This window comes from Camelus bactrianus, chromosome 14, assembly GCF_048773025.1.
Source record: "Camelus bactrianus isolate YW-2024 breed Bactrian camel chromosome 14, ASM4877302v1, whole genome shotgun sequence".
NCBI classification, from domain to species: domain Eukaryota; kingdom Metazoa; phylum Chordata; class Mammalia; order Artiodactyla; family Camelidae; genus Camelus; species Camelus bactrianus.
This window is the reverse complement of record NC_133552.1, coordinates 16,107,293-16,134,348: the sequence shown is the minus strand read 5'-3', so window position 1 is coordinate 16,134,348 and position 27,056 is coordinate 16,107,293. Positions and strand designations below refer to the sequence as shown.

At 36.9% G+C, this 27,056-nt stretch overlaps 1 protein-coding gene and 1 long non-coding RNA gene across 5 annotated transcripts in view; one reads left to right on the top strand and one right to left on the bottom strand.

The window, feature by feature from the left end:
* The first annotated feature begins 1,671 nt into the window (after window positions 1–1,671).
* On the top strand, window positions 1,672–25,299 carry ITM2B (integral membrane protein 2B). Its single transcript, XM_010951406.3, has 6 exons — window positions 1,672–2,004; window positions 20,811–20,939; window positions 22,423–22,629; window positions 23,187–23,297; window positions 23,779–23,929; window positions 25,042–25,299. The coding sequence occupies exons 1-6, from the start codon at window positions 1,888–1,890 to the stop codon at window positions 25,125–25,127; spliced, it is 801 nt and encodes a 266-aa protein (XP_010949708.2). The 5' UTR covers window positions 1,672–1,887; the 3' UTR covers window positions 25,128–25,299.
* Window positions 8,419–27,056, bottom strand: part of LOC105066142 (uncharacterized) — a 52,889-nt gene continuing 34,251 nt past the window's right edge. Inside the window, exons 5-6 of one of the 4 annotated variants that reach the window (XR_006723464.2) lie at window positions 10,858–11,010; window positions 8,422–10,343 (exon numbers count right to left, since the gene is read on the bottom strand). This is a non-coding gene — a long non-coding RNA (uncharacterized LOC105066142). Of the gene's footprint in view, window positions 11,011–27,056 lie in introns of all 4 variants that reach the window. The other 3 variants (XR_006723462.2, XR_006723466.2, XR_006723461.2) reach the window with 3 other exon arrangements.

Sequence of the window (27,056 nt, the reverse complement as noted above, 5' to 3'; positions counted from 1 at the left end):
TGTGCCAACTGATTTTAAACTGTACCTCACTGCTGGTACACAAATCAATGGGTAGTCTTCTACTCTTGAGTCCTTTAGATTAGAAATGGGTGGGTGGGTGTGGGGGTTAATTTCTGGTTCCCTCAAACTCTTTTCTTCTTTCTCTGCCTCAGTTTCCTCAGTTTGTTTAATAGTGTTGTTCATAATTTTGTCTTCTTCCCTAATTCTCTCTGATGCAAAATGCCTTGAGTATTTTCCCACCATTCCATCATAAAAAAAGAGGAGCAGTAAGGATATATGTATAATTACTTATAATCCTCCAGATCTTGCTTCCAGAATTCCTCAGTCTTCAACTGTAGTGCCTCAGGAAATCTCTGAAGCAATGCTAGTTCACAGTGTCAATCCCGTAGAGTTGACCCCTGGACAAATGAGGCTCAAGTAAGTCACATGACTAGCTAGGGTCAGAACTCACCAGGACTAGAACCTAACTCTTACTATTTTCAATTGAACACTTAATTCATTTCACCCAAGTTTCAAAATGCCTAAGCATTTTGAACTGGGTTTCTACCTCAATCCAGGATGACTCTTGGAAATAAACAATCTGAAAGATTCTGAGATTTTAGACTGTTTTGCAAGGAATTGTGGTCTCATTCTATGGAGAGTCTAAGAGAACTAACCCCCTCCTTGAGCAGAGCCAAATCCCCAGAAGCTCAGACTCAATCTACTTTCGTCATGGTTGACCAAGGGCAGAGCTGACACAGCTTAAACATCCTAGAGTACATTCACATCTCTGGTTGAACCAGGACAGAGTCTGGAGGAAGAAGGGTTCAAGATCACTTAACCATTTGTCCAAAGAGCCATCTGTTGACACAGTCACTAACCCAGTAATAGTGACAGTGTGGGCCAGTATCCTCTCTCTAATTAGCTGTAAGCAAAATCCCTTCAAAACGTATTTTTGCTTTATCCTTATTTTTTTTTAACTTTGCAGAAAGCTACTAAAGACTCATCACGGGATATGAATCACAAATCAGCCCCATGTGCAAGTGGGTTTTGTCCAAGTCCACACAGCAGGGGAACATTTTGCTTTAGAAATGTATGAAATACAATTCTGCCAAGAGGCTTCCTCCGAACTGCATTGGGATTAGGCAGGGCAGCGATTGACTTTGTGAGAGCGGGGGTAGAAAACAAGGCAAGTCTGAGTCAGGTAACGCCCTTGGGTGAGGTCGTCCGGGAAGATAAAGAAGTCAGATCGCGAGGACAGAGAGCATTAAACTTTTCCGTGCTCCACCGAGTTGGTTCCCATAATAAAGTGAGAAAATGGAAGTGTGGACGCCCCCAATTCCACCGCCTTTAGATTCGCGGTGGAAGCAGCAGGCAGGGGAGGGTCGCTCTGGTGCTGCCAGAGGTTAATTCTTTGTCCCCTGCGCACCCAGGAAAGTTCACCAGATTTTGCTACAAAGCTGCAACACTGCTCAGAGGTGAACTGCTTGGAAGCGAATCTAGCACTGCAAAATCCAGGCCCGCGCCCAGGAGCACCCCTCCCTTCCTGGCTCCATTCCTCCTCCGACCCCGGGTGAGGGCAGGGTCAGACTCCGCAACCGGATCGGCACGTCGGGTCCGCCCGTTCGACTCCGCCCCGCTGGCCCCCGGCCCCGCCCCGCGCACCCTGTCCGCCGGGCCTCGGCCCCACCTCCGGGGAGCGAGCCGTCTCCGCCCTCGCCCGGGAGCTACGAGGCTGCAGGAGCGGTGCCGCAGTAGCCACCTCCGCCGCCGCGCAGCCACCGGTTCCCCGCAGCCGCCGCTCAGCCGCGCCCGGAGCCCTGCCGACGAGGCTGCAAGCGCAGCCAGGAACCCGTAGCCCGCGCTTCGAGCCCGCCGCCGCCCTCTGAGGGCGCCCCAGGCCGCGCCATGGTGAAGGTGACGTTCAACTCGGCTCTGGCCCAGAAGGAGGCCAAGAAGGACGATCCCAAGAGCGGCGAGGAGGCGCTTATCATCCCCCCCGACACCGTCGCCGTGGACTGCAAGGTCCGAGGGCCAGGGGTCGGGGGAGAGGGCGCTTGGCGGAGCTGCGCGGGGCCAGTGCGGCTGTGCGCCCGCGGGGCGCGGGACAGGGTCCCCGAGAGGGCCGAGCTCTCCTTTCCCTTGGGCTGCTCCCCTTTCTTGTCCAGCGCAGCTCCTTTGTACGAAAGTGCGTGTGCAGAAAGCGGTGCCTGGCGCGGGATCGGGGGCTTGGGAGGCCTGGAGTACGAAGGATTGGAGAACTGTGCGGAGTTCACGGTCGCTGGTGCAGTCAGGGAACGTGCGTGGGGCCGGGACTGGGTTCGTTCGACCTGGAGGCCAGCGGCGACATGCAAAACAACGAAAACAACAGTTGGGCACTTTCTCCCGGTTTAAATAATGTGCCTAAAATGGCTGACATCATTAAAAGCCTAAACCTCTGTTGATTCCCTACTTTCGTTTCTAGGCTGAACTACACTTGAACGAAGTCTGGCTACTGTAAGCCTCTTAATTTTAAAAGCATTTTCTTCTTTACCTCCTCTTTTTCCACGGCCCTTATGTATTGGCAGGTGAACTTCAAGGTGGGGTGTGGAGAGGGGGCCAGGGAGCGGGCGAGGGGAGAAAGCAAGGTCTCCCCAGAGTAGGATCTGGTTGTTGATTTTATAATTAAAACAAAAAATTACCGGTAAAGAGCCGTAATTACTATGTGGATCTTAGTGTAAAACCGATAACTGACTTTTAAATTATATCAGTATCTTTATGGGAATCCCTTACACTAAGTGAAACTACATCCTATGTCCCTTAAAAAATTGTCCTTTATTTTACAAATTCCCCATTTTAGCCCTAAGCAAAAATCAGGAGAGGAACTATAATTGTGGTAAGTTTTAGTAGCTTACAATTAGACTCATTTAAGATATGATTATAATTGTCTCAGAAGTTAACTTAAAAAGGAAAGCCTCATAGCCTCTTTCTACCAAATCTTTAGGCTGGGAGAATTTAGTCCTGTAGAAATTAATTGCAGAAGTTATTTATGTTGAACTTATTTTTTACTTTTTTGCTAGCATTTTTCAAGACCTGTTATAAGTAGGGTAAACTTAGTTTTAACTTTAAAAAAAAACCCCAGTAATTTGTGCAGGTATGAGTAATAAGCATTGTTTTTTATATGGTCTAATGAGAATTACTACTACTGAAAAATGCACTGTAAAAATGTTTGAAAATATAGTGTTAATTTGGACGTGCCTGTAGTTATTTTTTGGAAATGTTTTAGTTGAAAACACAAACGTCAGGGGTTGATTTTTAAATGACTGCCTTGCCTTGAAATAGGAAGTGGATTGATTCCCTAAAAGGATTAAGAGTTTTGGTATTGGTATTGTTTTCCTGAATCCGTTGCAAACCGTCTTGGTCTTAAGGGAAAATGTTTGGAATCCACAGAGGATAATTCCAGCAGCAAATTACTATCTTAGCTTGATGTTTATCTAACGTTCTTTGTACTTAAAATAGATCAATAGTCCAGTCCCAGTCATAAGACTCATACATATATAAAGATTAGATAGATTTTAATCCCATTATATATCTCTTAAAAAAAATCCTATTAACAAATATAACTCCTCCGATTTAAAAAGAGAGAGGGAGAAAGCATCGGATGATGTCACTTCAGACAGCTTTTCCCTGTTCCTATAGTGAAGGAGATTTGAAACTATGGACAAAATTCAGAATTAATTTGCTGGTCACCTTTAAATCTGCTTTTGACATTTTGTTTCATTTCTGAAATGGTGACCCTGTTTTCAGATTGTCAGAATTTTCTCACAGTTATACCATATTCAAATTCTGTGTTCATAACAGCTGTCAAAAAATAACCATTCATAGCTCTGTAATTTATTTTCCATTTCTATTTTCTCAGATCCCCATATCCAAAGAAAAATACTGGAACTAAGCTGTGAGGGCCAGTCTTCCTTTTTAACCACACAGCAGTCATGGATGATGAATTGGGAGATACAAAATGAATAGTAATTCTTTTTATAGCTAGCTATAAGCTCAAAACCTTCTTCAGCGAGTTGAGTGACAAAATACTACTTCACATTGGAAGTAGAATCCTTATCAGTCAGTCCCTTAACAGTAAATGAAAACCTTACTTAATAACAGACATTTGTGAAAGAACTTGTGATCTCTTCATCTTAGAGCTCCAGCAGTGATTACATAATGTTCTCTGGCTCCTTAGGGTGACTGTATGGTAATCACTGAATTTGACTGCCTGGATTCTGCACAGAATCAGCCTTCCTATGTTTGCCTGGGGCCTTTCCTTGCCTAGTTGGTCGAGAGGATCCAGTTAAGCTAGTTATAGACCAGAACTCCTGCAGAAGAATGTTTTAACACCTCTAAATGTCTTAGACCACAATATCCTGAAGACCATTGTTTCTCAAAATGTACTCTTAAGTACGCCCTGGAATCATCTGGATTCTGGTTTAAAAATGCAGATTCTACTACCTTATGCCTTCAGAATTCTGATCGCTCCAGTCTGCTGGCTTACGTAACGTGCATTCCAGTACTTTGACACTGCTGCTGTCTTGTGCGATTTCTTTAGCTCTTTTCTCACTGCAGGGTGAGAAACCTCTGGAAACAGCTTCACTGTCCCCATGTTTCAATCTTGTCTTTTCAGTAGCTGTTGATCCCAACGTCTGGGTCTATTGATTATATTATCTCACCTAGCTTGCTTGCTTGTGTTTCTTTTCCTACATTTCCTCCTTAACTGTTTTCCCCTTCCTCCACCTGTCCCAACTGGCACAGAGCTCTTAGGGGTAGAGAACAGCAAAGAGTAGGACCTATATTTTGTGTAACAGAGGTGAATTTGAAAGGATACACCTGTGTTATGTTAGAGGCAGCAGTTCATTCATTCATGTTTGTGTAGAGACTTTGAACTTTAGGCAATTGTTATATATGTGCAAATATCAAAGAAAGTGCTTGATGTCCTGCGTCAGAAGTTCCAGTTTTGTCATTAACACAAATGCTTCTTGATCTTGGGCTTAAGTTTTTAGATTTCTTTATCTGTAAGATGACAGGGTAGGGCCAGATGGTCTGTAAAGGACTCTTCCAGTTTTAAAATTCTATGAAAATGCTAGAATTACATAATTATATTTGGCAGGAATCAAATTGTTTTAACTGTGAAAAATAACTACCTCCTCACCCTAACCAGACTGTTCCCTCTCTTCCTCCTCATGCTCAGCATGTCATTTCCCTGCTTCATATTAAGTAACTGTGGGTCACAGAGAAAGGAGATAGAGGTATTATGTAAAAAGCTAGGTTTTCATTTTGGGTTACCTCACTGTGGAACAGTAGCTGTCAATAACTCTTTTGTTTTCATGCCTAATTATGAAATGCCCGTCCCAATATCAGGCCTCAAGAAGCTCAAGTTTGCTTCATAGGTATCCCTGCAAGCTGTTTGCTGATGAAAAGTGTTGCCTCTTTGCTACCTTACGTTGTAGTTGTAGTTGTAGTTGTAGACATCCTTAAAAGGAAGAGGAAAGTAACGTTCTCGTGGAAGGGAGATGATGGGGCAGGATGGAAGCAGGAGACAGGACGGATGACTAACCCAGTAAGTTCCGAGTTAACATCACAGAATGGCTATTTGGATCCTAGCTCTTTACGCTTTCTGGCATTTCTGTTTACATAAACAGACTGACGGCTTTGGTGATTCAGCTTTTTGATGGTGTTGGTTTGGTGGTGCCCTATTTTTTTGTTTTTGGTGGCGGGGGCAGGGGGAGGAGGAACATAAAATGTGATGACATTTACTGAAATGTTTTGATCTCGAGAGAAGGGATTGGGAGCTTGGTTCCCTTTAATGAAAGTGCATATCATTGCCTGGTTGTGTAATTCAGCGTTTGTAAACATTGGCCAGTAAAAACTTTACAGTCCCTACATTTTAGATCTTCATGAGGGTACTGCTATCTGAAGTGAGGGTTTAGTGCTGAGATAAATTAATTGCCCCTGTGCATACCAAGTGACTTGGCAGGACCTCCCCTGTACACATGCCACCTGGGCTGCTACTGCGGAGCGTGGACAAAGTTGCATGTTGTATAGAGGACAGGTTACCTTCTTGTGGTCTTCCCAGTGTCATCTTAAACGTATTTTCTCCAGACTAGAAATAAGCAAGTATATTATCCTTGGCAAAATCTTAGACCTGTAAGACATTATGGAATTCAACTCTGCCATAAAAGAGGTTTAAGTGAATAGAAGTTTTGTTTTAGCCAGAAATATCTCTCCGAGTACATAGTACAGGCCTATTTAAGTTGATTTAGAGTTTAACTTATAAAGTTTTCATTATGTAGTGCTAAAGCTTGATGTAAAATGGGACATTTTATTTCTCTTGCTTGTTCTGTCATACCATAACTTAAGTATCTGGAGTATGTATTTAAAAGGCTTCCCCTCCCCGCCCCCCAAAAGGAGAATACTTTCTGAATTCATACTATAAGTAAAATTTCTTGGACTTCTCTGTATATTACAGTGACAGAGGGAGATCCAGAAAATATTTGTATCTTTTCAAAATGACATCAATGAATCCATCCTCTTAAACTTTTTGTTAAACTTGGCACTTTTTATTAGAGCTTAGACTACAAGAGTTAAGGACTTTGCCATTAAAGGACTTTTTCAGGCCATAACTGCTGCCTGTTAAATGATTTGACAATTCTGAATTTCTGAATGTGGTGGTTTTTGTCTAAATGCTGTAAATAGTAGTAACACTGGAGCTATGTTTTCAAGAAGCTTATATGTAAAGAGTTGTTTCCTGGCTCTTATTTTCTTTGCACAGAGCTTAACAATGAGTCTTATAGGTAGACAGCTAAAAGTTGAAAAATAAAAATTTTATTCAGATATGACCCTAAGAACATCATTAAAAAATCATTTAATTGTGATTATCGCCTTTAATAAGTATCTGTGATACATATGCTTAGTAGCTTAAAAGAAATCTACAGGTAGATTTTCAATGTTACCAACAATTGAACAAAATTATTTTTAAACAGTTGAAGACTTTTTGAGCTCTTTAATTGATTAGAGAAAAAAACTTTATGAAATATTTCTATAATTCTGTCATTTGGGGAAAAATCAAGTAAGAATGAATATAGACTTTTTATTCTTAAGCAGAAGAATTTCAGTCTTTAGTTACAGAAATGAAAAAAAATTTACTCCTGTAAAGAGAGGTGTTCTAATTTTTTATTTAATACTTTGAATTAAGTTTCTAGTAGTAATTAGATGACTTGGAGCTAAAATTATTTAATATAGAAACCAAAAAGCTAAGTGGCATTGTTAAGTAAATCACTTACTGCAACATCCTAGAGGAATCATTTTTATGCTGCGAATAATGACTTTAAGAGTCAGTCTGTCTAGGGCTGCACATCTTAATTCATTTTGTCAGCCAAACTCTCTAGTGTTTCTGTTCTGCTATGTGTACTACATCAGTTTTTCTTTTTCATTTTATAGCCTTCTCTTCAGTTCATTTTACCTTTCTTTCATTTTAGTGCCAAGAGAAAAATTTCCGAATCCTATCAGTTTCAGCTAGAGCAATGCTACGCATTTAAGCAGAGATGGCAAACTCAGTGCCTCCTGGGCCTATGCAGATGATTCAGTGAAGCTGGGGTTTTTGCATAGTAAACAATCTATTCATTTTCATTAAAAAAAAAATGGATCCAGTGTCGCTTAATCCTCCAATTTTTAAAGACAAGCTAGAATCAGTGTTTTTATTTTAAACTTGATTTTTAAATATTTAACAACTAATTCATATAAGAATTTCAGGCAGAAACCTGAAGACCTGACACCAGCCACCATTTTACAGCTGCAGCAGGGCTGGCAAGTTATGGCCCACGTGTCCACATGTGACTTGCTGCTTGTTTTTGTATAGCCCATGCTTTTTACACTTTTAAATGGTTGGGGGAAAATAATTAATTTCTTTCTTTTGCCACAGTTCCCTCACTCAAAAAAGGGGTATAGTTCAGAAAGCAACACTGTCTGCTTATTGAGAATTCAGAGTATGCCATGTGTACTTTTAGAATTTAGATCCTGTCTCTGCGACTTACTGTGATACTTTGAATAGGTTACTTCAACTCTGTGTCTGTTTCTCCATCTGCTAAATGGGGAATATGATAATCTGTAAAAAGTTTATCACAATGCCTGGAACAGAGAAAGACTCAGTAGATATTAGCTGCTATTGTTACTACTGCATCTTAAAGATTTCTAGAAGCAGACTTTAGGATTTCAAGTAGAAAATTAATGAAGCAGAGCAGTTACTAATTTTTTTTAACATTTTTTATTGATTTATAATCATTTTACAATGTTGTGTCAAATTCCAGTGTTCAGCACAATTTTTCAGTCATTCATCGACATATACACACTCATTGTCACATTTTTTTCTCTGTGAGTTATCATAACATTTTGTGTATATTTCCCTGTGCTATACATTGTTTATCTATTCTACAATTTTGAAATCCCAGTCTATCCCTTCCCACCCTCCACCCCCCTGGTAACCACAAGTCTGTATTCTCTGTCTGTGAATCTATTTCTGTCCTGTATTTACGCTTTGTTTTTGTTTGTTTGTTTGTTTTTGTTTTTTAGATTCCACATATGAGCGATCTCATATGGTACTTTTCTTTCTCTTTCTGGCTTACTTCACTTAGAATGACATTCTCCAGGAGCATCCATGTTGCTGCAAATGGCATTATGTTGTCGGTTTTTATGGCTGAGTAGTATTCCATTGTATAAATATACCACATCTTCTTTATTCAGTCACCTGTTGATGGACATTTAGGCTGTTTCCATGTTTTGGCTATTGTAAATAGTGCTGCTATAAACATTGGGGTGCAGGTGTCATCCTGAAGTAGATTTCCTTCTGGTTACAAGCCCAGGAGTGGGATTCCTGGGTCATATGGTAAGTCTATTCCTAGTCTTTTGAGGAATCTCCACACTGTTTTCCATAGTGGCTGCACCAAAAGCAGTTACTAATTTTGTATTGTTTTTGATGGACTAATACCTCAAACCTAATGCTATTTTCAGATGGTATTAGATCCTACTGGCAAAGGTTAATATTGTTACCTGGATCTGACAATAACTTGGACAAGTCAGGAAACCTCCCAAGCCTGTTATCCTCATTTGTAAAATGGTTGTGCCAACCTTATAGTGTTCTTGTGATGGAATTAAGAGCCCCTAGTACATAGAAACTCATTAAATGTTAATGATTTCCCCTTATCCCCATCTATTATAAAGTGCTCCCTTTCCCCCTTCAGCATTCTTATTTTGGAATATTACTTCCTGTGTTACTGTTGTTGCTTATCCCTACTTCACATGTCAGTTACATAACAATATCATTGATGAAGCACACCTCCTCCCCTAAGGTATTCTGGGGAGGATTCGTTCCTGCAGCATACAAATCCTTAGCATTCAGTAGCTATGTCCATTTTTGTATAAAAATACATTTCTCATTACATAATAGATGTTGATAGAATTTTGTAAATTCAATTTTGGGTTTAACCAAAGTAATATTTAGTTTTAAAATGCAAGTACTAGTCCTGCCCTATCTCCAAGGAACCCACTTTTTAAAAATTGCACTGTAATTATGTACAGTGAAAGGCACAGCTTTTGGATGTACAGTTATATAATTTTAAATGTATGCATCTGAACTAACCCAGTCAAGACAGAACATTACCATCGACTCAGAAAGTATTCATGTCCTTTTACAGTCTGTCCTCTCCCCTTAGTGGCAACCACTATTCTAATTTCTATCCCTGTAGATTCATTTGAGGCAATTGTGTTCACTCCTTAGCTTCTTCTGGTCTTTTATTGCCAAGGTGGCCACTAGACCTTTCTGCAAATTAGAAAAATGTACCCTCTGTGGTTTTGATGAGCAGAGCATGAGCATAGATGGGATTCTAGTCCCAGTGACCCCCTTGGCCTGGCATCCTTGTACTCATAACAGCCTGCCCAACCATCCATGGTATGGTAATCTTAGCTCTCTAAATTAGTGGTTGTCAGTCTTTTTGGTCTCAGGACCCCTTTGTACTCTTAAAAATTGTTGAGGATCCCAAAGAGTTTTTGATTTATGTGTGTTCTATCTACTGCTATTTACTATATTACACATTCCAATATTTACTAATTTAAAATAATAATAAACCTATAACATGTCAACATAAGTAACATTTTTATAAATAATAAATATTTCCAAATAACCAAGACATTTTAAGAAGAGTAAGAGGAACACTGTTTTTACATTTTTGCAGTACTTTTAACTGAATAGCTTAATAGAAGACAGCTGGATTCTCATATCAGTTTCTGCAGTCAGCCTGTTGTGCTATATCATTCATTTAGCGTCTGGAAAACTCCACTGTACACTGCCCAGAGAAAGAGAATGGGGGGAAAAGTGTCTTATTTTTATTATGAAAATAGTTTTGACACTGTGTGTCTCCCGAAAGGGTGTCCCTAGAGCACATTTGGAGATCCCCTGCCCTAAATACTTGTTTATACTGCTGCTTTATGGTTTTTCTTTTCATTTGTGTTTTTTGTTTTTTTTGCAATTTTAGATACTACCTACCAGCTTCCTAGTATGGAAAGTGAATAGTTAGCCTTTTCTGTATGTTTACATAGTACATATATAATCTGTTCTCCTGGTTTAGTTATAGTAATTTCTGGTTAAATTGATAGTCTGTGCTTTCATTATAATTGATGTGAAATTTATTTACTTCCTTTCTTGCACAAAACCTTTTTTATTTTCTCTGAATTTGGTAATTGGCTTCTTGGGTCAAGAGGGAAGATTGCTTAATTTTCTGTGTATTGCTAATTCATCCTCAGACTCTCTGACAGCAGTAGAATTGCCTTTTGTATCTACAGACTTATCAGATAACTTACCAAGTTTCATGTTTTTCTTGGCAATATCCCCCTTGTCATGCTTTAGTCTTTCCACTCAGACTGGTTGTACTGTAGGCATGTTGCTACACAGATGTCCTGTGAGTAATTACTGTCCTGGAATCGAGTTGCCTTTGCCTCCATCCTGCATTGGATCTTCAGTTTTATAAATAGAAGAAAAAGTGTCGGAGATCTTTTTTCTTTTTTTAAACCTTACATGTCTGAGAATCTTTATCCTCACATTTAATTGATAATTTATCTGGGTATAAAATTCTAGGTTAGCAGTAATTTTCTTTCAGCATTTTGATGGCATTACTCCATTATCTTCCAGTCTAATGTCATTCTGGTTCCTGGTTCTTTGAATATGACCATTTTCGTTTTATTTTTCCTCTAGAAGCTTGAGATTTTTTCTTTATGACTTTGGCTTTCAAAATTTTTATTGTCATTTCTATTCTCTGGCTTGAAGTTTATCCCTTTACTATCACTGATAAGCTTTCAGGAGGCAGTAAAGATAACCATTTAACTGGAAATCAATACTAGGACTTTCAACTCAGCTATCTTGATAGCTTTAAGATTTATTAGAATGTTTCCTTTAACATTAAAAATAGGCTTAATGATAATTAATAATAGGTAATAATGGAAACCACCTGCATTATTGTTAGCATTAGTTTAAGGTCAGACATTATGGCCTAAAAAGAGGCATCTTCTTGTCTCCCTTTTTAATGTTCCAAAATTGTCCTCTTCATGAGTAATTTTAGAGACAACTCACTCACTACTGACTTTGTGATTTTTTCCTTTGTGGCTCTATTACTCTTAACTTTTCTTAGGTTTCATTTTTGTAATGAATATGTCGCCGTTTTCATTGATTTTGAAATGCTTATATGGTGGTGTGCCTGAGTTATTTCCCTTTATTGTTTTTGCTTCATGTGTATATGATTTTAATGCTTTTTTGTTACTATCCTTTGTAATTTGATAACAGAGAAACATCCTATTAATTTTGCCAACATGTTAATCATAACAACACTACTGTTGTAATAGTTAATACATAGTGCTTACTATGAGTGTGGCTCAGTTTAAGTGAACCCATTATGATAGCAAAAACCTCTAGAAACTCAGGCTGTGTGGTTCTGGCTGGATATGAGTATTATTCAATTGTAACATGGTATCACTTCAAGTATGACCAGAGTTGATTTGCCTAACCTGATATTTAGTTAGGTCATTGGCCTAATAGCGCCATGATTTTCCTCCCCTAAGATGCACATGGAGTAATGTAATATTCAGGCCTTATTTTGTGGTGCTGCGCAAATGATTTTGCTTAAGTTCTCTGGGCCTCATTATATTTATCTGTAAAATGATGTATTAGACTAAATGACCTCTCATGGTTCTTTCATACAGGATCTTTTCTTCCTGCAAACTATACTGATCACATAATCAGAGGTACCTACTGCATGACCAGACCATAAACTAGGAAATTAAAAATAGCTGAGCTCCCCAACCTTCAAGAATCCCTTGTGTAGCTGAGAGAGACCAACCAACTATGTAAACCAAATTAATCACAACCTACTGAAATGTCTGTATGTACTTTCACAAGAAAACAGCACTCCTGGCTTCAAGGGAATAAGGAAGCAAGATCACATGACTGCTGAGTACTGTACGTGCATTTGGTGCTAGCCATAGGTTCAAAGCACTTTTTATTTATTCCCTAGAGAGAGACAAGATATCTCTGGTCCCAAGAACTGGAATTATTTTTTCTAGTAGTCATTTTGTAAAACTTTCAAAATTCTAAACTTGATCACAAGATATAACTTTCCGCATTTGATTATTTTATGCTTTTAGAAGAATATACTTGGAATTTTCTTGTCAAAAGTTCTGCATTTTAAATAGATCCACTTATATTTGAATACAAATGTGTAATTATCTCGTTGAATGACATTAAAATCCAAGATTTACACAAAAGTGAATCTATAACAGATTAGCTTTTTCCCCTCTAATCTTGACACCTAATTTTATAATGAGGTTATAGAGTAGAGCATTCCTATCATAATTAAAATTTTTAGGAAGACAGTTGATATTCTTATTAGGAACTATATGAACTCATGATGCAGCCAGTGGCAGAAGAAATCTATCTTGACCAATGTATCTATCCCTGGTAAAGTATATTATTAACAGTAAATAACATTTGTGTATAATGCTGTTGTTTACAAACATCTGCCTGTTAGTGGTAGTCTAGGCTTTTGTTCGGACTACCCGCTGATGTTAAATCTTACCAACATGAATATGAAAACCTGCTGAAATTTCATTAAGTATTATTCACTAGTACAATTCTTTTCAGTGCAGACTGGATAAACACTATACAGAAACAATGGTCATCTTTTAAAATATGTAGAGAAAAGAACAGAAAAATTTTAAGACATTCCTAAATTAATATTCTGCTATGGACTCTGCTTGTCCCTGATGATGTAAAAGTGATTAAATTACAATCCAGCACTAAAAGCATTCACAGCCTGGGTTTTTTTTTTTGTTTTGTTTTTAATCTGACTTTTTTTTTTTTTTTTAAACTTAGGCCTGTGCTAATTTTATATGCCAATAATTTGGTTCAGACTTTCAGATTTCATATTTCTCCCAGTGGTTAGATTGTTTTGCAGTGGCTTCATAATTTTAATTTTTTGTTCCTGTTTTGCTGCTTGTGTATTGTAGGATTTGTTAGCAAAAAAGAATGCCAGTGAGAAATCTGTTTTGTAAACACTAAGTTTGGGTTAGTTTCTCTTTTTTTAAAATATCTCCCTATTCCAAGTGTAAAATAATGCAGTAACTTTATTATCCATATAATGTAAATCACTTGGAAAACTGCTCCCATTTTTCATTTCAGACACAAGATTTCTCATGTGGACTTGCTCACCACAGTTGAGATAGTAGCAGTCTTACTTGAAAAGTCAAACGAGAAAACAAAATTCAGATTACTGATTTAAATGAGCAAGAGAAAATGTAAGCAAATGTTTGGTGTCTTTATAGATTTTAGCTTCTTAGCCGTAGATTTTTGTGTTTTAACAGAATGTATTTGGTTAACCAATCAGTGCTCCTAATAATGAACAGATTGCTGGATCATGCCTTTTTGATGCTTCTATGCTGGGGAAAGAAAACTAATGTAGAAGCCAGGTGAATAGGACATGTACCAATGGTAAATGAATGGCACTGGTATTCTACAGAATAGTAATCAGTTGGAGAGATCACCTGCGTGACTTTCGTGGTTCAAAGAGTATTGTTAGGAAAACATTTTGGAAATTTTAAAGTAGATCTTCAATGATGACCAAGGTTTTTGTTATTTTTTAATTCTTATTGGAATAGAAAGTGATTTACTTTTCCTCTCCAGGAATGTCTTTTTCAGTTGGCTTTTTCAGTATTCTGCTGGAGATTGCTTTTTATTGACTTCAACCCCAACAGATACTTATTTCTGCTTACCTTTCCAAGCTAAGTCAGAAATGAGCACTTACTGTTTGCTGTCTGCCAGACGGTGATCTAAATGCTTCATGTGTGTTTCCTCATTTAATCCCCACAATAACCCTATGAGACAGGTGCTATTATTAATCCATCAATGATGAGGATATTGAGGCAGAGAAGTTAAAGTACCACTTTTGTCCATCTGTTTCCTATCCTCCAAAATTTTGACATTTCTTGTCTGCTATCAGTCTTTTCATCTTTGTCTTTCTTCTCTTTCTTATAGGTTCATATCATTTTCAGCTTCTTTAGTATCATTTAATGGGGTCTTAGGAAAAAATAACTGTCTTTGCCCCTCACAAGTTGGGAAAGGAGAGGAATTCGAATTTACTGGAGTATTAGTTACATACGGAAAATTTCAGCCGCCTTAGCTGTACAGTTCTGTTAAGTTTTACAAATATGTATAGTTGTGTAATCACACAATCAAGATGCAGGATATTTTCCTCACCCGAAGCATTCTTTCATACCACTTTGTAGTCATCCTGTGTCTCATACCTGTCTTGTTTCCGGTTCCTACAGTTTACCTTTTCCAGCACCTCATACAGATGGTGTTATACCATCATTCTTGCTGTTCCTGTCCTGGGAACTGGGCATTGTCTGGAACAGCTCTTTGATTCCTATAGCTCTTGGACTGTTTTTCTCTGAACTTGTCTAGTCCCAGCTCCTCCCCGTCACCATTTTTTGTTTACTTAGGCCATTTGTGCTTGGATTTGTTCTTTGTGAGAGAATACCTGTTCTGTCATTTAAAGAATTAAGCTGCTTTATTCACCATATTAATCCAGTCTCTAAAACCCAGAACTCAAAATCCTTTATATGGAGAGTGGTTTAAAATTAGGTTCTTAGAAGGAGGCATATCCAGTCAGGGCTGGAAATGAAGACCAAGGTTCAAAACCAAGCAATGCTGTAGAAAAGAACTTGGTGTATTTGGTCTTCACTAGGGAGAAAATGTTGAGGGAGGAGTTGAGAAACCAGAACATTCATGAGAAATCTATTTGTGAAAATTTGAATTATTAGAATTTTTAAAATATAGGCAGCTAATTCTGTATTTTGGGAGACAGTATACAGGCCAGACCAGACATCCATGGGCAGCTGGCCTGTACAGCCCCACAGTATCCATATTACCAAATGTGTTTTTAAACGTACATGTTTCTAAATAATTAAATCTACTCCTGAAGGTTCGGTGGCCCATTCTACTCTGACTTGAATAAATTGTACTAGTTCTCTACTGCATTTCTGTTTTTACACTTCAGGTGTTTTTATGCCATTGTTTTCCTTCTTTTTTTTTTGTTACCCAATTTTTAACCCTTGGAGATATTTTCCTCTTTCATATTCTGGTTCCTGAAGTGTTGTTGCATTTGCTCTAATAATGCCAAATAATATTTCTGGGAGCTTTGAAAAAATGTCTCTTCATTCATTCTAGAAAGAAGGCTCAAACAGAAGTGCTGGAAGATGTGGAGTGATTTTTCAGGATGGGATCAGAATAAGAATTATATGAAAACCCTTGCATTTTGTCTGAGTGAAGTTTATCATTGAAGCACATTTACTGAGGCCTCTCAGGGAGCTGATTGAGGTGACCTGATTCTTAACTAATTGAAGTACCAGAACAGAATTCAGTCTTCATTTTGCTTAAGATATAATTGGTTAAGTAATTTTCCTTTATCATATGATGTTAAGATTTATTTGAACCAGAAATTAGTACAGTGCAAGAGTGAGAATGCTTTTGAAGCCATTTTCTTTCTATACCGACTGTTGAGGGGTGATTATAGGCCAGCGTGTGCTTCAGTGTCTTCATTTATAAACTGGGGTAAAAACTTGAGGTTTTAGGAAGATTAATGAGATGATAATTGTACAGCACCTGTGGGAGTTGTTTTACCTTATCAGCATAATTTAAGGTGCACTAGTTTTATTGCAGTTACAAGGGAGGAAATGTCTGTGACTTGTTTTTAAACTAGGCCAAGTAAAGTTATATACCCCAGTGAAGATGTTCTTGTTCATGAGTGGTTTTCCTTTTTCTTGTTGATTTTTGTTGTTTGTTAATTTTGAAATAATCCAAGCATTAAAAAAGCATTTATAGTACTATTTATATGTTCTTTTTTAATGTTTTTTAAGTGTTAAGTCTCATATAGTGTATTTATTATCCAACTTGACTTTTTCTCTTTTTTTTGGTTCAGCATTATGTTTATGAGATTAATCTCAGTTTCAACAGTGCTGGTTGATGTCATTTAAACTTTTATTATACAAACCTGTAATACTTTAATTCTTTACTTGATGGACAGTTAGGTTACTTCCAATTCTTTTCTTATTAGCAATTCTGCAGTAATCATTATTGAGCCTCTTTTTATGTACAAAAGTGTTTTTCTAGGGTTATATTGCTAGGTATGGAATTGCTGGGTCATAAGATATCTATCTATCTATCTATCTTCAATTTTATTAAATGCTGCCAAATTGGTATCTGAAGCAATTGTACCATTTCCTGTCAATTGGAAAATCCCAATTCCCATTGTTCCACACTTTCCCCAGCACTTGGTATTGTTAGACTTTCTTTTATTGCCTGGTGTATAGGAACAATTTATTTTTCCCTCTCATTCCCCATATTGAAAGACAATTTACATGCAACAGAATGCACCCACTTTATGTACAATTTGATTGAATTTATGGTAACTGTATAAAGTCATATATCCACTACCATAATCAAGATATGAAACATTTCATCACCCTAAAAAATTTCCTCATGCCTCTTCCATCTTCCTTTTGCCATGACAACCACTAGGCTGTTTTCCATCTTCCTTTTGCCATGACAACCATTATAGTTTTACCTTTTTTTATACCTACCTCTTTGTGGCTGGAATTTTTTCACTATAATGTTTTTGAGATTGAGTATTAATATACTACAATTTATCCATTCATCCATTAAAAGATATTTGTGTTGTACTTAGGATCTCTAGAATGATACTGAATGAAAACAGAATCAATTTTAGTGGGCATCCCACATATTCCTGACTTTAAAGTGTATGGTATAATTCTGGAGTTTCATCATTAAGTGGGTTTGCTGTAGATTTTTGTTCATTACCCTTTTTCATGTTAAAGAATTTCACCTCTTCTAGTTTGCAAGGAGATTTTATTGTGAATGGGAGTTAAGAGTTTGTCAAATGCATTTTCTTCACATTTTGAGATGGTCATGGGGTTTTTCTTCTTAAATCTTGTATGTTTTTTTCTCTAAGCTTACTCTTTCAAGTTTTAAAATTTAGTCATTTAAAATGCACTTTTAATAAATCACTTAGGTTAAAAACTTTTCTATCTTAAATATAATCCCTTCCCCATGACTCAGACTGTAATAGGGAATGTCAATTATCTGTCATGCATACTGTTCATTTTGACTGTAAATTGCTTAAGATATGAGCCATATCTTAATCACATTTGAATTTCCCACAGGATCTAGCACAGTACACTGCAAATAACAGGCCCTTGATGTTGAACTGGGCTAAGTACTTAGGGCTACTGTTCCTTGCTAAAAAGCCACTGTCTCTTGTGTGTCATAAATTCTTACGTTGCCCTCATCCTTAATTATCATGCTAGCTGCTGATGGAACTTTTATGGGTCATTAAAAAAATAAATAACAAAGCTTTAAAAAAAAAACACCTAAATTTTATTCACTCATCAGATATTTGTTGAGTGCCAACTAAGTGCCAAGGTTGGCTTGGAGCTACGGTACTAACCTTCTAGCCTAGTACGGAGAGAGAAGATCTGCTTATGAATTAATCTAATGCCAGGTAGAGAGTGATCACTAGAAATTCACAGAAGAAAAGAGATTAGATGGACTTTGAAGACCTTAAAACCCTTTTGTGAAATAGATGACTGTGGTACATGGACTTTGGGTCTGTAATTTGGCAATTCAGGCTCTTATTTCCTGATTCTTAAGCCATGGTTCACACTGTTGAGGTGCTGAACAAGCGACCTGTAAATAAGTTAAGTATTTTATAAGTTATATTATTTTGAGAAATTTAAATTTTTTGTTTTATTGTCATAGTTTTGAAATGTGACTTTTGAATGAGTATGAGAATTCAGACTCCATAGCATGACATACAGAGTCCCTTTGTGAATATCTCCTCCTCCCTGGCACCCCTCAGTAGCATGGTGGACACTTCGGCCATACCACAGGTGGCCCTTGGAGATGTCATGTATTCTGATCTTTGATTTCATTCATTCTTTGCCCTACATATATTGCCCTTTAACTCTGTCTTCTGCCTCGGTAATGAGTATTTTTCCTTCATTCCACTCCCGTTCTTTCTCCCCTGGGAGGTCGTCCCCAAATCCTTCTGTGCTCTCTACCTTCTCCTCTTAGAGCCTATATCATATTTATGTTCTCTTTGTATATTTATTTTCTAGGCTGATCTGAATGATCTCTTTCTTGGCAGAGGGTATATACCCAGGCCTAGCACAGCTCCTGGCACGTGGTAGATATTTATAATTTATTCTCAAAAATATTGTTTGTTGACAGGCTAAAAATGATAGATCAAAAGGCCTGGAAACTTGTCATCAATGTAACAGTTGGGGCTGCATATTCTTTTACAAGGGTCTGCCCGGGCTCTATGGCTATTCATTTATTTGCTACTAGAGAAGAGAGCCTGCCAAACAGGGTGGGTGTTGTATACACATTTGACTGTCTCAGCAGCTGATACTAAATGTTTAGAAATGACTATTTCCAGCTGTCATTTTCATCTCCCCACCCTACCCCCACCCTAAAATTAATTATGCTAAGAACTGTTTCTTATCTCCTTAGATACGTCAGACAAAGGCTCAAGCAAAACACTATATGTACTTTATCATTCAGGTTGCATAATACTTGAGTCAATGGAGTTCTTGTAACTTTCTGGACACAGATGGGATATCTTATATGACTTGAGAAATTCCTCTGGGCTTATTCTCAGTACACACTACTTCCTTGCAGGGCACTTGTTGTCTTAAGTGTACATACCACGCATTGACAGTTACGCCTAATACAGCAAAGTGTAGCTCTGTCACAGTGTTTGAGCCAGTCCTTAGATTGAAAGGCATTTGTTATACTGTGTTAAATTCTGTGTTTAAACTTCAGATAACCTAGGTGCACACTGTCTAACCTGAAATTGTTCTTGGTTGTCTGGGCCTTCTGGGGTTGGGCTTTTCCCTGGCAGTACCAAGTTAAAATTCTTCATCTTAGAATTGAAAACATAACCTTAGCTTTTTTTCTTCCCTAAATGAACTCTTGCTTCAACCATATCCAGCACTGTTCATACAGTTTTTCTTCCTAACTTTTCATTTATAGCCTATTTATCTGTGGAGGTGTTGGTCAAGTCTGCTTTCTCCCTGAATCCATCCTATATTGAGCCTTCCAAGCAAAGGACAGGTCACATACTTGAGAGACTGTACACACAAAGTAGAACATCTTTTATTATGTTGGTTTCAAGTCACTTGGAGCCTTTCTTTTGCTGTCTGTGCTATTTCTTGAGCCACTAATTATATAAAGCCAGTAGCTAATCGCCATTTGTCAACTCTTTTGCACATGAACCTGGGTACAAATAAGAAATTAGCTATAACCCTGAAGTGACAGAGTAGAAGGACTGAGTTAGAAGGGCAGGGAGTATGTCTAAGGACAGTGAATATCATGACCCTAGATGATGTTCCAGTGCTAAATTAATTCCTTAAGTGGGTCAAAATCAGAATTCTAACAACCGTATGCTAGTTGTACATCTCTTGACTTTGTAAGTAAGTTTTTCTACTGAATTTTTCCTCCATATTCTGCTGCTTCTTTCTTAAGAAATGAAGACCTTTGTCAAACTGGGATTCTTTAGGATAGAGCAGTGGAATTATAATAGGATTATTTCTAGTTACCTTCATCCTACTTTTTGAGATTATAATTGTATAAAGAATTTTAATATTATTTGGTCTGTCCCCGATTTTCCTGTCACTTTTTCTTGTATGTGGTTGGGAATGGCTTTATACCTAGTATGAAATATTAACTACTTGCAGTAGGCTAACACATAATTTTATAAATAATCTCATATACCCTGAACTTGTAATATACAAGACTCAGCACCATAATACTGCATGACAAAGTTGTATTGTAGCCTTTTGTGAATTTTTAAATGTTAGAAGATACTTGAATCACCAGAAGTTATGCACAGAAAATAGAAATTATGGAGTATGTTATTGCTCTAGAGATATGAGTAGTAGGTGGGATGTAGAAAGTTAGAAGAAGGCAGAACTCTCCCAAGGGACTGGTGTCTCAGCCCAAGAGGAATTGTGCTGAGACCTGGCACCATTGCTTAATCACTCCTGGGTTGACTTTGATTAGAAACCTGACTCCTTTGGTCTTTATATCTTTGTTTGTAAAATGATAATCCTTAAAGTTTCTTTCAGTCCTGACATTTCTGTGATTCTGACTGGAGATAAGATATTGACCATCAGTCTTTTTCGTACTTTAGGACCCAGATGACGTGGTACCAGTTGGCCAAAGAAGAGCCTGGTGTTGGTGCATGTGCTTTGGACTAGCATTTATGCTTGCAGGTGTCATTCTAGGAGGAGCATACCTGTACAAATATTTTGCACTTCAAGTAAGTGGGAAAATGCTAAAGACTTATTTAGCCTTTTCTTTACATGTTTTAGAAAATTGACCCAAACTTGTTTGAAGCCTGCACTTTTTGTCTGTGGCCTTTAGCCAGAATGGTGGTCCTATTTTAAGATTGTGTTTAAAAGTCTCCTGAACATGAGTTTGCTGAACCCATTGGACAGTCACTAAAAGCAGAATAACGTTGTTTTGAAACGTTGCTGACTAAAGGGTATAGATTGTTGGATGACTTTTCAAAATTAACCCTCAGTTTTCTTACCATAATTAAGGGCTAAATTACAGTATTTTCAATTGCCAGATAAATACACTGCCACAAATGTCATGTTGATAGACTATAGACTGATGGACATTTTCCCCATAGTAGCCTTCTGCTCCTGGGCCCAGAGTACACTGGTTCCATTTCTCTCTGCTCTTTCCCAGTCATTGGTTTCTCTTAAGAAGTGTGATTTCAGCAATAATGTTGAAATAATTTAGGATGAGAGTTGTTTATAACTTACTACAGAAATGTAACCCATCCCAGTGGGTTAACAGATGTAAATTTTTTTTCTTCTGATTACAGTTATGATTTATGATCTCTGTTTTGTGATCTATTTCTCTTGGCAATAATTCAGTAGGTTTTTTTTTTTTTTTAACATACCAGAGTTTGGAGAAACTGTTGACTAATAGATTTTATTAAAATAATGAAACAGTCTACAGAGGATGTATAAATTTTATACTCATTTTCTGTATTTTTTGAGATAATGGCATGTTGATAGACAATAGTGAAATGCTACTCATCTTAATGCAACTTCTTACAAGAGATGTATTTTTGACATAAAAATCATTCGCAATTCCACTATCCAGAGATATTTGTTGACCTTTAATGCTTCGTTATATACTCCTGATCTTTATTATATATGCATACTTAAAAAATATTTATAATGATTTTCTGTAATCTGATATTTTCCACTTAATTGTGATACATTTTAAGGAAAAATCAGAACTACCTGTATGCCTGTGGAATTTTCAGAAAAACTAGCCCTCTTTTGGCTAAGAAGAGAAAAACCATGTAATCAGTGAATCACATCAAAAAGTTTTAGAAGTATATTCTTTCAGAAAAACATTATTAGTTTCTGAGTATATTCTTTTATAAAAATAAGGCCTACAGGTAGGAATAGACCTGTGTGTTTCTTCAGATTTACCTATCATCAGATGGATAATTGCTTTTATATTCTATTTTTGTTGAACACAGAAAGTAAAGGAGAAATCAGCTGCTTTTCTCCTTCTGAAGCCTTTTTTTTTTAAACAATACTTCAAAACCTGATCTTAAAGAATGTGTTAACTCTGTAATTAAACTGTCTGACTTGTCATCTAAAAGTAGCAGTTTGCAAGCAAATGCTATTTAGATAAAGGTGGCAGCTTAAGTAATGCTTACATTTAAAAACCTGTCTCCTACCGAATTGCTGAAATAGTGTTTAAACTCTCTATAGCCAGATGACGTCTACTACTGTGGAATAAAGTACATCAAAGACGATGTCATCTTAAATGAGCCTTCTGCAGATGCCCCAGCTGCTCGCTACCAGACGATTGAGGAAAATATTAAGATCTTTGAGGAAGATGAGGTTGAATTCATCAGCGTGCCTGTCCCAGAGTTTGCGGACAGTGATCCTGCCAACATCGTTCATGACTTTAACAAGGTGAGGCAGGTACCCTGAACTGTAAAAAGGTGCAAATCCCTTAATTGATGCTTTTATAGTTTTAATGTCAATATTTGCTAATTTATTCTTTTTAGAGTTTACTTTTTACCTTAAAAAAAAAAATAGACTTGAGTTTCTTCTGCCCTGCAAGAGAAACTGTAGCATTTGATAGGCTCTTTGTCTGAAGCAGACGTAGTGAACCTGGCCTTCTCCCATCTACCTTTCTTCTCCTTGCATTGTCTGTCTTAACGCACACCCGTTAAGGTGTCTGTAAGTGAAGGGACTAAGTCTCTTAATCAGATGATGGGTTATTTGAGTTAATTAGAATAGTTTGTTATTATCTGATAAGAGTTTTATTTACTAGTAGCAGTATTTCCTCTCCCATGATTACTTCCCTTCCTATCCCACCAAATTCTTGATTCGTTGAAATGTGATTTACTCATTCCAAAGCCAACCCATCTTAATGGTACAAATTATTAAAAATCCAGTTGCTGCCTATTTATATATTTATAATATTTGCATATTAATCTAACAAAAATGTATCTTTTTCTTCCTAGAAACTCACAGCCTATTTAGATCTTAACTTGGATAAGTGCTATGTGATTCCTCTGAACACGTCCATTGTTATGCCACCCAGGAACCTACTGGAATTACTTATTAACATAAGGGTATAAAAATTTTAACTCTTTCTTGTTAATGATACTGTTAGAGCATCTTAGAATTTTCTGTTGAGAAATTAGCTTTAAAGGAGCCCATCTTATTGGAAATATAGCTGATAAGCATTTTATGAAGAGGAACTAACAGTCTTGGATTTGGGATTTTTCCTTGTCTCTTTTAATATTTTATATTTTGAAACTGAAATTAAAATATAATTTTTAAAATTATATTTATGTTTTCCTAAAGGGCCAGAGAATAAATAGTAGGCTTTTAAGAAATAAGGTCTGTCTTATAACTATGCAGTTTTGATGCCATAGGTAATATGTAAACAAATGGGCATGACTATATTCTAATAAAACTATAGAAACAGATCATGAGTGATAGTTTGCCAACTTCTGTTCTATACTATAATCTCTAAGAATTTTGTCTTTTCCTCATCTGTCCAGTGTATGTTTTGAGATATCTGTGTAATACATTCTTTTCCAAATGTAGGCTGGGACCTATTTGCCTCAGTCATATCTGATTCATGAACACATGGTCATCACTGATCGCATTGAAAACATTGATCACCTGGGTTTCTATATTTATCGACTGTGCCATGACAAGGAAACTTACAAACTGCAACGCAGGGAAACCATTAAAGGTAATACTTCTTAAGTCAAAGTGTTAGCAAAAAACTTTGCTTCACTTCATTGCATTAAGTTAGATTTAGATGTAAGCTAGACATTGTTACCAATATGCTTGCCATGAGAGAGAAAATAAAACTATATTGTACCAGTATGTAATATTTTTAGATTTCTGAAGGATCATCTTAATTCTATATCTCCTCTTTTCTGACAGAACAGGTGAATGTGAAATGTCATTTCCTTGGGGTGCTGTTACCTCACTTTCCATGTAGGCACCCAGTCCGACTTTCAATCCTACCACTTTGGTTCAGCCATACTGTGAAAGGTTCTTATCCAGAGGGTCTCTAAAGTAGCTCTTCAGGTTTATGCTCAGGGATCTGGATTCTAAGCAGAGTTTGCCATTGGATCACATAGAAGATAACCAGAGTCAGGTTCATTAGAAAGGAATTCAGCAGAAGAATTAAGAGCATTGACAGAACAAATGTAGCTTTGCCAAATCACTGAGCCTTTGTTTTCTCAGGTGATGACATTATCTCTCCATTTCTTTTCAAGATTATTGTAAAAATAAAATGAAAGGGCACGTAACAGAGCTTTAGAAAGAAGAGCTGTGCAGATACACAATGGTGCAGTTTCTTTGGAATTGCTGTGGCACCTAGTTAAAGTGCTTTCCTTTTTGTTAACAAGCACTTTTAATAATATTGTTCTTTCACCTCAGCTGATGAGTCACTTGAAAACTACTGCTTGATTTCTTTCATTTTAAAGTGATCTTTATGGTTCATTATTTTTTTAATAAGTTATAATTTTACATATAATAAAATGCACCCTTTTTAGCGTGCAGTTCTGAGTTTCAACAAATCACCACCACAGTCAAAATATAGAATATTTCCACTGCCTTCAAGGTCATAAATTTATATGTATGGCATTATTAACTGTTACTAAGACCTGTTAAGATACCTAGCTCAGAAAAGAGGAAAATTATTTTCTGCAGTGTTAAAAAGAAATCAAAATACAGAAGTTAATGGAATATAGAGTAAAATATTTTTATATGTCTAAATAATAACTGTGAAGATTAATATGAATATTTATTACTGAAGAACCAGAAATTTTAAAACTTTTCCCTTCCAAACAGGTATTCAGAAACGTGAAGTCAGCGATTGTGTTACGATTCGGCATTTTGAAAACAAATTTGCCGTGGAAACTTTAATTTGTTCTTGAACAGTCAAGAAAAACATTATGGAGAAAAATTTAATATCACAGCATAACTCTACATCCTTTGTATTTTGTGCAGTGATTATTTTTTAAAATCTTCTTTCATGTAAGTAGCAAACAAGGCTTCACTATCTTTTCATCTCATTGATTCAATTAAAACCATTACCTTTTAAAAATCTTTTTTTCTTTCCAAGTGTGGTGTCTTTTATCTTCAATTAGTAGTTGTATGAAGTTATAGGTAATAGTACACTTCACCATAGATCTTAGGTCTTAGGAAGAATTTAAATTTCATTAATTCATTTACCCAGATTTTTATGTTTTACTTAATACATTTTCAAGAGGAGGGGCTATCTAATCATCACATATATGCACACGTAAAAATGGACCACAGTGACTTATTTGTAGCTGTTGCCCTGCCACTTAGTTTGTTAGAGCATTTGAGCAGATACTTTAATTTTCCTCTAATTAAAATGTGCAGTATTTTCAGTGTCATATTTAACTACTTAGAGTATGATTTCCACCTCGATGTTTTACTATCTTAGACATCTGCTGTAATAATATTTTAGAAACTGTTTGGAATTTAAGAAATAACTTGTATTACTAATTTGTATTATCTCTACCTGTGCAATGGAATATAAATATCACAAAGTTGTTTGACTAAAGGACTGTGTGTTGTTCTTCCCATATAATAAAACCAAAGAGTAATTTGGTTCTTCATATCTTGAGGTAATCCATTAAAGAAGAAACTTTCTTAAAAATCCAGTTCTCTGGATTTTTTTATTTACAGTGGGTAAAGTCATAGGTTTGTTTATTTTTTAATAAAATAAACTTTAAAAATAACTATATTATTCATAGGTACTATTAAAGTAACATCTAAGACTCAACTTTGAAAGATGTGTTTCATATCCTCAAAATAGTGCTTTTGTATTTAATGGAAGGGCTATCATTAAACCTAAGCTTTCCAAGGAGCATAAAATATAGTGCTTTCCTGAGACTGTCTCCCTCACGAATGGAGCATTTCGAGTTACAGTGGTGATTCTTACATTTATTCCTAAGGTGGCTTCCTATCAGATAATTTAGATTTAAAATAACTAAAAGTAATTTCAATGTAAAATTCCTAAGACAAAGAAATTTCAACTCTGAATTTAAGAAGTCAGAACTTAACGCTTCACCAACTCATAAAGGATTTAGTCTAGGAAGTGATTCTTGTCTAAAAAGGGTATCATTTGATTCCTGGCTCTTGGTGTCCTGTCAGTGATAAAGTAAAAGCTTTAGGCTGGCTACTCAGATACTCAGAGATTGAAAATTTGTTTCAGAAGGGAATATATTCTAATAAAATGAGAATTGCTTTTCTCTACCTTCTAGGCTCTAAAATTTCTTGGTTTTTAGGGGGCTGTGAACACTTAGGAGCACATTATTTATTCATTCAGCAGCTATTCATTGAGCATCCTTTGTATGCCCAGCACATGGCATTAAGTGTTGAAGGTACATGTGTGAAGAAGAAAAACAAATGCAGCCCTAGTGGAGACTCAGTCTAGTGAAAGGGACTGATGACAAGCCAACTAGTTACAATGCAGTTTTGTTTGGTACTGTAATGGGGAAGAATGGGGCCAGGAGCTGTGGGAGCATTTAGGAGGGACAGTGAGATTTGTGGCATGTGAAGTGTGTGGGACCAGGCAATGGAAGACCTTGTCATCCTTGCCATCTTGAGGACATTCACTAGATCATAGACTGCTATTGAAGGTTTGTAGTATGGAAGGAGCATTTTAGTTTCTGTTTTCCTACTGATGATAGTAATGCTGCATAAAGATAGATGAGCTGCTATAACAATCCCAGTATCTCAGTGGCTTCAGACAGTAGGAGTTTGGCTGTTTTCATCATTACTCCAATGTGGCGGAAAGACTCCCAGGTACCCAGAGTTCCCCATTTGTAATA